The sequence below is a fragment of the Porites lutea genome, chromosome 2 (assembly GCF_958299795.1).
Source record: "Porites lutea chromosome 2, jaPorLute2.1, whole genome shotgun sequence".
NCBI classification, from domain to species: Eukaryota; Metazoa; Cnidaria; class Anthozoa; order Scleractinia; family Poritidae; genus Porites; species Porites lutea.
The window spans coordinates 48692429-48707226 of NC_133202.1; the positions used below are offsets into that span (position 1 = coordinate 48692429).

Below are 14798 nucleotides of genomic sequence, written 5' to 3' on the forward strand. Positions count from 1 at the left end.
TTTCAAGACCTTTCAAAGGTTTCACGCCGGTGAAGATGTGTGGCTTGTCACCTCTTGCAAGTTTTTACTTAGCTATGTGGGATTATATTTATCAGATTAATATTAATCCTAATCGTTTAAGGTACGGCTCAAAGCTCAGTTATGGATTATAATAATATATTACTGGATCTAATATTAGGATTAATATTAATCTGATTAATATTAATCCTACATAAGATTAATAGTAATCCTAATTGATCAAGGCACGGCTCAAACCTTAGTAATGGATTATAATAATCTATTACTGGATTATAATAATCTATTACTGGATTATAATGATCTATTACTGGATTATAATAATCATTAGGATTAATATTAATCCGATTAATATTAATCCGAGTTGTCCTGTAATTAGAATTCAACTAATAGGAAAGACTTAGTGAAAATTCGTATAATAAGCAACCGCAAACTCATGATTAAAACTGGAAGAAAAAAAAATGTCGATTTTAATCAGCTATCTCGAACAGAATTAATAATTAAATTGATGAATTCACAGAATTTTTCTGTAAATTCACATTTGTTGAAATTTGACTCATGATTTACGTAATAATTTGTCATCAAATCATACTGAAGACACTTGATTGACCATTGTAATCATTGCATTGTATTATTATTAGTATAAATTGTAACATCATCTTAAAGCTTTTGCAATACTGTAACTTCATATAGTAATGCAAATAAAGCTTGTGTTGTTGTTGTTGATTTTCTGCGGTTATTGTTTCTAGTCAGCGTGATTTGCCCTCTGATGCAAGAACATTTTATTTGAGCTCTCAAGAAAAATAAAGCTCTTCATTGCGGCTAAATAAGCTCATCAGTCAAGCGCCAGAAGACCTGTTTACAAGCGATTATTCAAATCGGGGGGGGGGGGGGGTACTCCCTTATATGGCCTATACGGGGATGTGCCGCTCGACAGGGTATTGTTTTCGTCCTCTCTGTCCGCATTAGATCCCATCGGACGTAGCCCCTTTCTCCCCTCTTGAAATTTACACAAGGAAGAACTGTTTTCTGCTTTTACATCACAATAGACCTTTTTACCGATACGGCGGCCATATTGAATTAATTCGATTTAAGGAGTATTATAGGATGCCCAGGGGGCATGAGCACATTTCGTTTGTATTTTCGAGCGCTTTTCGGGACATTTTTTCTTAAAGTTTTCTTAGAATAAGATTGTAATGGGAAAAAAAGATCCTTGTGCCATGTTTGGATGTAATCGCCTTTTTCTAGTTTAGCATTGGAAATATTGTCTTTCACTGTATATTTCTCGGGAAAAAGGCGATCATTATTACATCGAAACACGGCACAAGGATCTTTTTCCCATTACAAACTTATTCTAAGAAAACTTTAAGAAAATATGTCCCGAAAAGCGCTCGAAAATACAAACAAAATGTGCTCATGCCCCCTGGGCATCCTAAAATACTCCTCAAATCAAATTAATTCAATATGGCCGCCGTATCGGTAAAAAGGTCTATTAGATGATATTTCAAGCTGGAAATGTTCATGAAAGTGCAAGTCTCTTCAATTTGAAAGAAAAAAAAATATGGAAGACAATAGGATTCAAACCGACAACCTAGATGGTCAAGTATACTACGCTAACCACTAGACCACTGAGGATTTGCTAAACGGAAATGAAATAATTTAAGTACATATGGCATCAACCCCAACCCCAAAAAAGAACCAAAGCAGTTTCGAAACAATGCTTAACCCTAATCAGTAGAAGCAGTGCATAACCCTAATCTGTAAATGCATTGCTTAACCCTAATTATTAAAGGGGAAAACTACGTTGTGTAAATTTCATAAGGTGAAGGGGCTGAGGTCGATGGGATCTAATGATAACCGTTTAGGTCCTAAACTGGGTATGCAATTTCGCGCAAGTCTGTCCTAAACAGTGTGCGCGATTTGTGCGGTCTTGTCCCAGACTCCTCGTCTCTTCCCGCCCTGTTGGTTAAGGTCTCTATTATTGGGGCAACGGTTTCGCCTCTTATCAATTGGCAAAGGCTAGAGCTAAAGAGGCAGACTACCCGGTAACTTACAGAATCAGATTTTTGTTTGAGTCTCTTTCTAAATTGTAAAAATGTAAAAACTGGTAATAAAAACTAAACATAACAAAAGAAAGTGCTGTCTCTCACTCTAATGAGAAAGTGTCCACTTCTCTAAAAGTTCACAATAGTCAAAGCCATCAAAACCAGATTTCCAAACAGAGTGGTTGCTGATGGAACACTGCTCTTCACCGACGACTTCACAGTGGTACCAGTGCTGACAGCAGAATCAGTTGATGATGGTGTTGATGATGGTGATGATGATGGTGATTCAGTTGATGGTGCTGGAGACGATGAGGATGGATTATTGCAAAGGTCCCCCTGGCAGCATTCGACATCACAACTTTTAATTTCGAACATAGGAATACCTTTCAACATTGACTGTAAGGTTTGGCAGGTTTGATTCTTAAGCATGCCACAGAATGACATCACGGAACAGTTGAGGACATAGACTTCCATGTTGCCGATGGGAAGTGACGTGTTTATGTTTACACGGGCTGTATAACAGGAATCAGCCATGCTTCCTATGAATGGATCTTGACTGCAATCGATAGTTTCACTGGGATTGGCACAAAAGCTCATGCCTGAGCTGTTTGAACCTTGCTGCGCGATATTCATGATGTTGCTGTAGTCTGGCATACACTTGTGGCATTTCAAGGCGAGGGCTAAAAAGGAAAAAAAAAGCTATCAAAGTGTGAAATTACAGCTTCGAAACCAGTTTTTCTGCATCTAGAGAGAGAAACTCTTTAAAATATGAAGAAGAATGCGCGAGAAAATTCTTTATTATGCCGTACACGAAGTGCACGACAGCCAGGCGCAAAACGCGGTGGTCGTCTCACCGCAAACTTGCGATTATGTGGTCCTTCCCCCCTTTTTTTTGCTCGTCGCTGGCTTTCCCGAAAAAAGAAAAAAAAGCCTGATCGCAGGATAGCTCACCATGCACTCTACACTCCTGTCTGTCAGCGTTAAGTCATGAATGACAAAACTGGGAGTGTAGGTTTTTGTCGACGAGGGTCAAAGGTCGAGGGTAAGGTGTTGAGAGTTAAAAAATGAATTGATCGATATTCATCATTGTTTGTATTTTATATTTGTCATTGCTTCTTTTTCACTCCATAATTTTGATGATGTGGTTCGCGCCTTTCTCAAAATGACAAAAATACCATATTTTTAAATTCGTCAAGTAAAATAAAGCTTCACACACAACCTGTTTTTTTTTACGTCAGGTCTACTTGAGCCTTTTTTCCCACGCAACATAATTAAAATTGATTGACATGCTTCGTCTTTCTCAAAGCTTTAAACCGCAAGTTCGCTAATTCGGTTTTAAGGCTGGTTTTCAAGTCACTTGAAACTTTCTTAAATCGTTTCAACTTTCCGACTTTAATGAGATGCAACGTAAAGTTACTTGAGATTTTACTTAGGCCTTCACACGTATTTTTTGGTTAAGTAAAACTTAGCAGCTCTTAAGTCTTTCTTAACAGCCTAACATAAAGACAACGTACGTATTATACTGCTATTAGATGACATCCAATATTGTACATATACTTTTAAGTCGAAATTCACCGGGGGGTCACGGATCCCTCGATCGCTAAGAATAGCTAGAAGCTCAAAGTCCAACTCGAAGTCTAACTCGAACTTCAACTCGAAGTCTAATGTATCGGTCAAATTGAAGCTTCAAAATCCCCCCGGGGCAACATCCCGGGCATTTGACTTTTTTGAAAATTATTGCTCAAATTTCCCCCTACCCGGACCAAAATGCCGTTCAAATGCCCCACACTAGGGTCCACTTAGGTGCCGCCGTATAGCACGGCAAGGTTTGCCGTGCTACACGGCACTAGCACGACTTGGTTTCAAACGCGCTTCTGCCGTGCTAAAGTCGAATTTGATTCGATCAATTTAGTTCGGCACGGCAGTAGCACGACGTTGGAAACGGGCCAAATCCGCATTCAATATAACAAAAACTGAGAAACACTGTTAGCGTAGTTACTAAGAACAAAAGTCTCGTGCACAGCAAAGCGGCGGAAATCGCTGCTACAAGGTCACTGAAGGCTCAGAGTTTCTTCGTGTGTCATGCAACATACAAAGCGTTCTTAAAACAAATCTCAACTATTGAGATTACTACAAAGTACATCATGACAAATTCACTGACATGCATCATCGCTCACTCGAATCGCCGGTATAGGTATTGTAATTCGTTATAAACACAACTTAATACAAATATTTATTCAAAGCCTGAATCCAATATCAAAAATCTTAAAATTTAAACACCTTCAAATACGGCACAAACCTCGTAACCAATTGACCACAAAGGCACAATCTTTTCCACGAAAATCCTCTAACACCGCGTCCTCCATGACAGCTCGCCACGCCAGAGATTTCACATGAAATTGAGGGTGCAGTTAAAATTTCCTACCCCTAACGCATGGGGATCAAATTCCCCACCCCGTGGAAGACTCTGAGAATCAAATTCCCTCCTTCCCGGGACGGCAAAGGTGTCAAATGCCCGGGGTATTCCCGGGGGGGGGATGTTGAAGCTTCGATTTGACCGATACATAACTCGAAGTCAAACTCGAACAGGCCTACTCCCTTTCCCCCCCCCCCCGTCCAAAAAAAAAAAAAAAAAAAAAAAAAAAAAAAAAAGGCCGACATACTGTACGTCCTTTGAATCTGCGGGATAGGAACTCGATATTGTGCTCTAATTCGCAGACGCTCTATACAGAAGGTTTAGAGTGTCCGCGACGCAGGCACCATTAGGGAGTTTAAGATAAGGAGACTACGCACTACCAACTACGGCTGGACGAGCGTTGTCCTTCGTTTGTAGCACTGGGTTGAGTCGTGCAAATATAAAACGTTACGATTGCACTACAGACAGTAGACTACGAGAGAAGAGGCGGAGTGGGAAACAACACGCAAAGATTTTCTTGTTTTCATCACAGTTCACAAAAATGCAAGTCAGTTTTGCACGTGATCTTATCTTTAGAACAATGAACAAATTCTTCCATACTTGAAGGAAGCAATTACACGTAATTACGTCGGGTGAAATTGGTGAACAAATGAATACTTATATCAGCTATTAAAGAAATATACAGAAATAGCAATTGCTCATTTATTAGATTTAGAAGGTGGATTTCTCCGACTACTGATCTGATGTAGTTTGAAGTATTGAAATGCCGAGTTTCGATTGTCTCGAAGATGTTTACATCATTTTCATTCAGCAAATGCGATACAAAAACTCGCATAAACAAAGGTTACACAAGTAGAAAGACACACTAATCAGTTCGAACAAACATTCAAACTTTTCAAGTGCGAAGAGAAAGTAAATTACCTGCATGATTTCTCTTCTCCTCGGTCGTCAGTCTGAAGCTTATTTAAATATGAGCTTAGCTAGATAAAAATGTAGTCACAACATGGATTAAAGGCGTAAATCTGAGCAGAAATTAGACACAACTTACATATTTCGCTTCCCTCTCACTTAAAGCAGGTGAATTGAAAACATTTTTACGAAAAGACGAGATTCTTGAATTACCGAGACGGCAAAATACGAGCAAAATGTTCTCCGTAGTCCCGACTACGCGAAACAGCTCAACAACTCACCGTAGCCGCAGGACTACGGGGGAAAAATGAACAGTCACGTGATTTGGATCATGCGCAGTAGCATGTTTAACCGTAGCCGTAGTCCGTAGTCGCCGTATCTTAACCTCCCTATTATTTAGATGACGCCTAATGTTTCCCACAGATGTACGCACAAACTGCAAATACCAGTCTTTGAGGGATCGAAGGAAGTGAAAATGATCGCCGAGGCAAACAAAACCGAGTTCATTTGTTTGCAAATTATGTCGTAATTATTAGTTTTTGATGTCATTCTTCAAAGATAAGAAACATTTTAAAGTTAATTTAAGCCGAAAGTAAACATCTAATTATTCAGCGTATCTGCCAAATCAGTCGTTTTAAGAAACAATTAACCAATGAAGCAAAAGTAGATTTTTATCAGTATACGTGCAAACAGATTTCTTTATATCATTGTTCTAAGATTCCAGAGTAGTTGAGTTTGAGATGTAAACCGAGTACGTTGTGATTGTGAGAGGAAAATTCTAAGTGTTAAATCCAAGCAACTGTGAGTGTTTTTAGCGGGAGTTTTACCGAGAAAATCGTTGGGTTCGCAGCAATCGAAAGATTCCCAACAATTAAATTTTGAATTCAAATTTTTACCTTTCCGGGTAGTGATATTGATACGAAAGAACCTTTGCTGTAAAATAATCTATTCTGCGGGGTTGGCTTCATGTTCTAGGAACGTGTATGGTAAATTGACCCTATATTACATTTAAGTTACGTTCAGTGAAGACTTTGCTGCGCGAAAAAGGTGTTTTGGCCAAATACTCAAAAAACATATGAAAACAAAACGAAACAGCAGCAACAACAAAACAAGCACAAGAAGAAAAAAAAACGTGTGCAACTTATGAGCTCTTTTAAAAATCTCTAAACTACGGAAGCAAACACACAAAGAATTAGTTCCTCTTTTACTCCTCGAAGAACAAGCCCAGGTCGCTTCAAAAAGACTTGAGGGTTGAGGGTTTGGTGACGCTATTGTTTACGTTTCTTGAACCACTCTGTCTGCCAGTGTGAATTCACAGGAGCTTCGGGTCGCTTGTGCAAATTAGCAAAGAATTCCAGTTATTAGGACCAGCGAGGTCGAGGAAAAGCTAAGAAGCAAGCAAATATCGCTATATTTCGCTAATTTGATAGAAAGTGTTCCAGCTTTAGTGTTATTATAATCTGCTTGTGTTAAACGTTTTGATATTTTGCGTCCGTAATTATATAATTTTGTTAATTTGTTTTGCGGGCCGTGTTGCGGGATATCATCTTTTTCACGGGACCGGCAAGGTCATCAAAACTTAAATCCATATTTTCTTCTAAAGTGGGCAAGGTCTAGTCTCCAGGATGGGAGGTTCCATTCACAGATCACACATGTTTATATTTCACCTACTATTTCGCTTATTAAACCGGCCTAACTTCATATCAATCCTTTCGAGTGTGGGCCTCAGTTGATCTCCTAATTCTCCACCAAATGGCCCTTTGAACCAGAAATAATGCGAAATAGCTTTAAAACACGCACTTAAGTTAATTTTCCTCAAATGTATATTTGAATTTATGATAAATACAGCTCCACCAGCTTTAAACAACGTCTATGGCAGAGAAAAATAGTTTTATTATACCGCTTAATGGTTTTCGGGATTTCATTACCGTGAATTACAGGTGTATGCCCTTTACAGTATTAAACTGCGGTAAAGCAATAAGATTCAGTGCTCATAGTCTCTCACAAATACCTGTCATTTAGCTTCCTCTTTTAACGCTACAGCAAAGCGAACTTTGACAGGATTGACATGGTGTTCCACTAGCTCTGAAGAGCTAAAAATACGCACAATGTAAAGTACAGTCGAACCTGTATTAAGCGGTCACACTCAGGCCTACTCTGGGACCTAAAGTCGCCTAAAGTCGCCCAAAGTCGCCTTAAGTCGCCTAAAATCGCCTTAAGTCGCCTAAAATCGCCTTAAGTTGCCTAAAGTCGCCTTTAGTTTCCTTAAGTCACTAAATCATTCAAATCTTAACGAGGTTCAAATTGTCTTGTAGTTATTACTTTTTTAGTTTTCTATTTCCAGAATGCATGATTTCTCATAAAGTGTATAATAACCCGTGTTCAATAATATTAGCCACAGACCCACCCCACCCCCCACAAAAAAACTCCCACGGTGACTTAAGACCCATTAATTTCTTCTCCAGCCCTCTAATTTATACATTTAATTACTTTACACAATTTACTACACGTAATAATTAGTCGTAAGCAATAAAAGAATAATCATTCCTGTATTGTTTATGCAAAAATGACAACATATAGTACACAACTTTATCCAGTCACTTGTACAGGTATTTTATTAATTTCATCCGGGAGGTTTGTCTCATATTTCTCAGTAAAAATATTGTTTAAAAAGGCATTCAAAGGTTCAAGTTCTAGCTAAACTACATTAAACAGTGTGCAAAGAGAGTAGACAGAGTACTGTCCAGGCAATAGCCCTGGGGTACTGGATTTTATGATTGGGCTAGTGAACTGCGTTTTTAACTTGCCTGGCTGGCAAGTAAAGTTTAGGGAATTCAGATTACAGAAGAACTGTAATCAGTCCCATTCATAAAAAAAATTGGGGTTAGTCAAAATGGCTTTCAGGCTAGTGTATGCTAGGCAAGCTGTAAAGCCGACTTTCTTTGCACCCTGAACAAAATATAGTTAAAACTCTTTTCTACTGCTTTGTGAGAGCCCAACATTGAAAGACATTTCAAGTAACTAAGATCAATACAGGTAGGTTGAAGGGAGAGAAAAAAACAATTATTGCCGCCACAACATTAATCTAAATTTTCTGATAGTTAATACAAGTCTAAAGGTCAATCGAAAAAAGTGTCCATGTAAATTACCGACCCAGATTTTAAGAGCAACTAATGATAAGTTTTTTCTCCGGCACACAACCTCTGATCTGTATTTACCGTCGAATTATATCCGTCTATCATTGACAGAAACACAATCACTCTTATAAACTTGAACACTTAGCTTAGCTTGTACAGTCGTCTCTTTAGGTCTTCCCTTCCAGACAGAAATTCAAGCTTTGTACATCGAAGGTGCGTAATACTGCTCTTTGTTTAAGTTGTCGTGATTGCTCCCTGCCAAACGATTTGATGTAATCGATCATCATTGATGAAGAACGTAGAAAAGCGAAATAATACTGTTCTTTCCTCCACGTTATGGCCGCCCAGAAAGTAGTGTGTTTTGATCACGTGACTAACTGGTCTGGAGGCGGGGAGAGGGCGGGACCGAGAAACCATGGAAATTAGCTTGCGACTGCAGTGGAATTCTGGGAGAAGCAAAATGGCGGATAGAATGTTGTACCTCGCGTTTTCGTATAAAGATCTCCTTTTAAATGGAAATTTCTGACATAATAATGGAAACGTTTACACTTGGTACTGCCATCGGTTTAAACATGACGCATAATGCTTCCTTTTGTGCTGAGAGCGTAAACGCTGCCGCGTGGAACAGACCGAGAGAGGTTGGTTGAAGCTAAGCTTAGTTGTTTACGCTTCTGCTGGTGCATAAATGCACTCATGAAATCAACCCGACTGGAAAGTTTCCAGAGAGACCATGGATAAGAGAGTACGGTTCACTAGCGAAGCAAGTATTTGGAAGTGTTTTGTTTGACTGAGACAGGAAAGGAGCAATATGTATACGGCGAGAACTACAAACTTTTTGTTTTGAATTCAATTGGAAAAACATCCTCTTAGCCAAGCGTGTGGGGACAAACATTGGCAGAGCAACTGCCAAGACATACAATGGGGATCGTCATTTCCATAATGTGCGATATCGATAAGTGATTTTAGATGTTTTAAATTAATTACTTAAATGTTTGTTGTCAAATTATCAAAAAAAGACACTTCAATATAAAGTTTTTGCTACAAACCAGCTCACAGTATGTTACAGAGATGTATTGAAATACTCTACTTTTATGGTTTTATTTTTTGGAAAAAGAAATGCAGGAACCATTGATTTTTTGTCCCTTATATTATGAAATAATGCATTTTAAAGACCAAGAGAAAATTTACCCTTTTGGTTGCTTCTAACTCAGATTTTGTCTCTGCTAATGTAATACTAAACCAACACCCTTGATATTAGCCCTTGATATTGTGCCACAGATGGAACTAAACTCTGGGTCAAGTCCATCTGCAAAACAGTGGCAAAATCCTAGTTCTGGGCCCCCTGTGTGTGTATCAGGATTAGAGAACATGCCAGGACTGGACCGTTAAAAATGCCATTGTCCATTTGCCAATCATGTTGAAGGGGAACTCAAAATGCTGGTAATTCATTTAGTGCATCAGGGCCCAGAACAAGGATATTAGAGCTGCTTCACGAATGTTACTAACCACGGTTAGAATACACCTGCAACACAAGCTACCTTGATATTTAACGTTCAAAATATTAGGTAGCTGAGATTGTTGAAAATTTGGAAGACTAATGTAGATGTCTTCAAGACTGAATTAACTTATGCTACAACATTGTGTCCCTAGAGAGGTAGTGTTATCAGATTGTGATTTTGTATATGTTGTAGTTCATTTTTATTTCAGTTAATTTTTATTTTTCCATCGTTTCTGGGTATGGTTATGTATGCTAATGAATTTAAAACAAAGGGAAACCAAAAATTAACTGAAATTAAAAATTAACTGCAACATATTGACACTAACATGTAACTCACCTAAATGTCACCTTTTTCTCCTTAAGTCGCCTAAAGTCGCCTTAAATCGCCTAAAATCGCCTTAAATCGCCTTAAGTCGCGCAACATTTTGACCAAATTTTCCTAAAGTCGCCTTAAATCGCCTTAAGTCGCCTAAAATTACGGCGACTTAAGGTCCCAGAGTAGGCCTACACTCGGGGAATGGCGAAGTGACCGGTTAATACAGGGTGGCCGCCTAATACAGGTTGCAAGAAACACAGTTCAAAGAGTTTGATCTCCAGTGCTGATCAGATCAGACGTTTGACCTCACATAGAAACAGTCATTTCCGGCTTTTTAGTGATTTGCGAAAATAAACAAGGAAATCAATTGTTGTACCTCGTGTGTTCAGTACATTATTTGAAACTGTATGAACAAGTAATTGACACCGTGTGACCATTTAATACAGGTCAAGAGAATAGAAAAGTCCCGTTGGGACTTCGCAAATGGTGACAGCGACCGCTTAATAGAGGTGACCGCTTAATAGAGGTCGAAATTACAGTACATAAAGGGAAGTAATTTTCGGGACTTTTAAAACTGACCGCTTAATAGAGGGTGACCGCTTAATACGGTGCCGCTTAATACGTTGTTCGACTGTATAATCATAGGGTACCCACGCTCTTCTTTTAAACTGCAAATGGAAATTAAATAAGAGAGACAATCTTTCCCGTTTTGTCCTATTCTTGAATCTACTGTGATGCCAAGTGAAATGGAAGTTGTTTTACGAGGCGAAAACTATGTTCAAGTCGACGGTTTAACCGTTGTTCATTTCACAATGCTTTACGTGGTTTGGCTCTCATTTCACTGTTAAAGTCACGCGCCCCGCCTTTTCTCTTTAAATCCATCTAGTTCTTATCTCATCCAGCGCGATTGCAAACCACGACGTTATTATAAGGGATTGAGACCAGACAAGAAAAGACTCTTTTGTGGTAAACAAACCATCCGTCAGCCCACAAACGGAGTAACCGATTGGTCAATTGCACAGCTGTAAATAGTTACGCGTCGCAACTAACTGCAAACAATATTGCGAAAGGATATCTTACAGAAGGAAACTGCCGTAAATTTCCTCAAGGGTAACGAATTCAAGGCAATCATACCAGATATAAAGAAAGTGTAATGTTCTATTTATAAATCGTTTCAGGTTACTCCGGCTCGTGTGCTTAGGTTTCGCGTGCAGTAACTTCGCAAAGAAAAATAAGAGACTGCTCGCAGTCTAGTCGTGCATAAAGCATTGTGTTATCAACAACGGTTAAAGCGTCGACTTTTCCCTGCTAGCATAGGAGTCTCACGACGATCATTTTTGCGTCGTCGTGAGAGACCTCTGCTAGCAGGGAACGTCGACTTGAACATAGTTTTCGCATCGTAAAACAAAATTCATTTCACTTCGCACCACAGCAGATTCAAGAATAAAACTAAAAAGGTAAAATCATATCTCTTATAATTGCCATTTGCAGTTTACAAGTAAGAGCGTGGGTTTCCTATGCCGGTATAATACACTGCCCCTTTGATGAACCTCCTATTGCTGTCGTCTCTCCCAAGTCTTGCCCTCTGTTTTCAGCCTCGTTCCACCTTTTGTTTGACTGCTCGCGCGCACTTGAATACGCAAAAATACGGTACGGGCTGTTTTGCAGTCTGTTATATGTATTTACAGATGTACAACTTAAAACCTAAATTTTCTTTCTCTTGATCAAAATTTTACTGAAATTTACCCCGATATCTCGAATTATCCGCTACCTCGAACTGTATTTCGTTCCCCTTGAGACTTCAAGTTACCGGGGTTCCACTGTATTTCAAGCGGCAAGCGCTTATTATGTTCGTCTGAAATGTCGACGACTTATATTACGGACTATTATTTAGTGAGTTCGAAAAGCCTTTAAACGTTTCTTGACCAAGTTAAAGAAATCACTCCTCTGGAGTATAAAGAGAGTATTTTTTTGTAAAATTAAAAAGCAAGAATTTTGAATGCTTTTAATTCTAAAATCGAGAGTACGAGATGTGCGTCAAAAAGGCCTGTGAGGGATTTGGAGGAAAAAATATGCATGTTTCTCAAGACGTGTAGGAACAAGAATCGTAAAAACTCACCTCCTTGAATGACTGCAACTATTGCCAAAGCTGTGAACGGGAGAAAGTTCATTTTTCACTGGAATCTTAATAACACGTTTGCTGATAAAATGTAGTATGTAGTCGATGAACCGACTGGACGCTCGACAGGGCGCTGGCTAACTCAGACTTTTTTAAAAAAGAGCGTGCTTGACATGTGCATTTTCATGTCAGCCAATCGTCTCTTAGTATAGTGACAATAGCATCTGTCTTACTGTCAAGTTTTTAGGCAAGTTGGAACCAGATCAGGTTTGCAGCCCAGGAGGGGGGGTTTGGGGGGGGGGGGGGGAGAGGGGCGGCTGCAGGGTACTCCCTTTTCGTTGGAGTTCTAATCTCGGTAATGATGACATCTGTCTTTGCAAACAGGTTAGCCTGCATAGCAAGCGTTTCCGCGCGAGTTCGTCGAGAAAGTTGCACCCGCTCTAACTTTCGCGCTATAACTCGACTGGAAACGCTTGCTACGCAGGCTATAAACAGGTATATGTTGCGTTTTGTGACCAGCCTCAGGTCAGGTCTGTAAACGGGTGGGGGAAATTACATTTTTCAGGGGCACCCAACGAGAATATAGCTCAAACCACTTAAACATAGCATTGTGAAACGTATTTTAGTATTTAAACGGTAGATATAGGCATATTTTTATCCCCTAAAAATTTTTCATCTGTTCGGATTTCCTAGCTGAAAGTCTAGTGATCCGAAAATTATAGGGATCAAAACTTACCTTTTCGAAAATTTCAGCCAGAAAAAAGGCACCCGAAAATTCTAGGTGACCTTTTCAGGGTAAAAATCCGTTAAAAATAGGCAATTTTACAATGTTTTAGATGTTCGAAAATCCTAGGAGAGGCAGGCAAGCAAGACATTTTACAACAATTGTTCCGAAATTCTAGATCTCAAATCGTCTTCCGAACAGATATTGTCCGAAAATTGTCGTTGGGTGCCCCCCATTTTTAGCTCATGGATGACGTAGTCATGCTGGGGGTTTTTGAAGGCACTCGAATGGCACTCGATCACTCACTCAGGCCCGTTTCAAACGTCGTGCTACTGCCGTGCCGAACTCAGTTGCTCTAATTAAATTCGACTTTACCATGGCAGCAGCGCGACGTTTGAAACCAAGTCGAGCTACTGCCGTAGCAAGGTTTACACGGGGCTACACGGCGGTGGCTCGACTTGGTTTCAAACGTCGTGCTACCGCCGTGCCGCACTCAATTCATAAATTAGAAAACATTAGAATACATTTAAAAGTTTGCTAAACTGTTTCTTTATTTTTATGTTTTGTTTTCGACAACAGGTTCTGGCTGCTTACAAAAGTGGAGCTTTCGTGCATTCGAAATATTATACCCCGTTCTAGAAAACGCCTCTGAAATGGATACCCCATTCTAAATCAGGAGCTTCAAAATCACGACCCCTTTGGGCGGAACATACCCGTATAGGTAATGTATGGGAGTACCCCCCCCCGGGGTCAAGCTACAGTCGAGCTAGCGTAGCACGGCAGTAGCACAACGTTTACACTTTACTCTTACCTCCCCTACTTAGTATTACTTTTGTTCCAAGATCCTTTTATGCATATGTTTTACATATTCTAGAGGGTACTAGACGTTGAAATAATTGAGCGCGGATCATTATTTCCCGATATTACTTGATACGGGAGAAGATGCGATCGACATGAGTGTGAAAGAGCTATCGAAGCCTGACGATGGGATTTCGTTCAGCGAAAAGCAAATGAGCCAAAAAACCTTGGCTTCAAAAAACGGTCATCGAATTGTACAAGGTCGGGGATCAACAGCAAAAAATGGGGTGGGATCAGGGATCACAGCTCCGGGATCTGGGATCACAAGCCGTGGGATCCGGGGATCAGCATTACAGTAAGGGGATCACGGATCCGGTTTTCCGACATAACAACAAAGACCACAAAATTCTGAAATGCGCCTTAATTGGAGGAACCCGCCAACATTTCTCAATTCAGTTGTATTTTTGCTGTTCACATTTCGATCTGTACTAATGCAATCCGATCTGCTGGACTAGCTTGTCTGCAAAACGCCTGACTCAGACTCCTGACACCCCGACACAGCATGAATAGGTATTAGCCAATCAATTCACTTCACTTCGATATATATTTAAACTGGCCATTTCTGATAACAATATTCGTGACAAAAGAGAATTAAAAAAAAAGAGATTGTGTCGACAACAACAACAACCAGTACATAGTAAAATAACGTAGCAGAAAAAACAGTGGGCACGATTTTGGTAAACAAAAGGGTCTGAATGAATGAATGAATGAATGATACATGTAACTTTATTTATACACGGTCAAAAACATCTGTCTAACAT

The 14798-nt window shown here is 39.6% G+C and overlaps 1 protein-coding gene across 1 annotated transcript; it reads right to left on the bottom strand.

Moving 5' to 3' along the window:
• Positions 1-1440: 1440 nt before the first annotated feature.
• On the bottom strand, positions 1441-12595 carry LOC140927138 (uncharacterized). Its single transcript, XM_073376789.1, has 2 exons — positions 12456-12595; positions 1441-2740 (listed from the first exon to the last, which is right to left on the bottom strand). The coding sequence occupies exons 1-2, from the start codon at positions 12505-12507 to the stop codon at positions 2190-2192; spliced, it is 603 nt and encodes a 200-aa protein (XP_073232890.1). The 5' UTR covers positions 12508-12595; the 3' UTR covers positions 1441-2189.
• Between the last annotated feature and the right edge of the window lie 2203 nt (positions 12596-14798).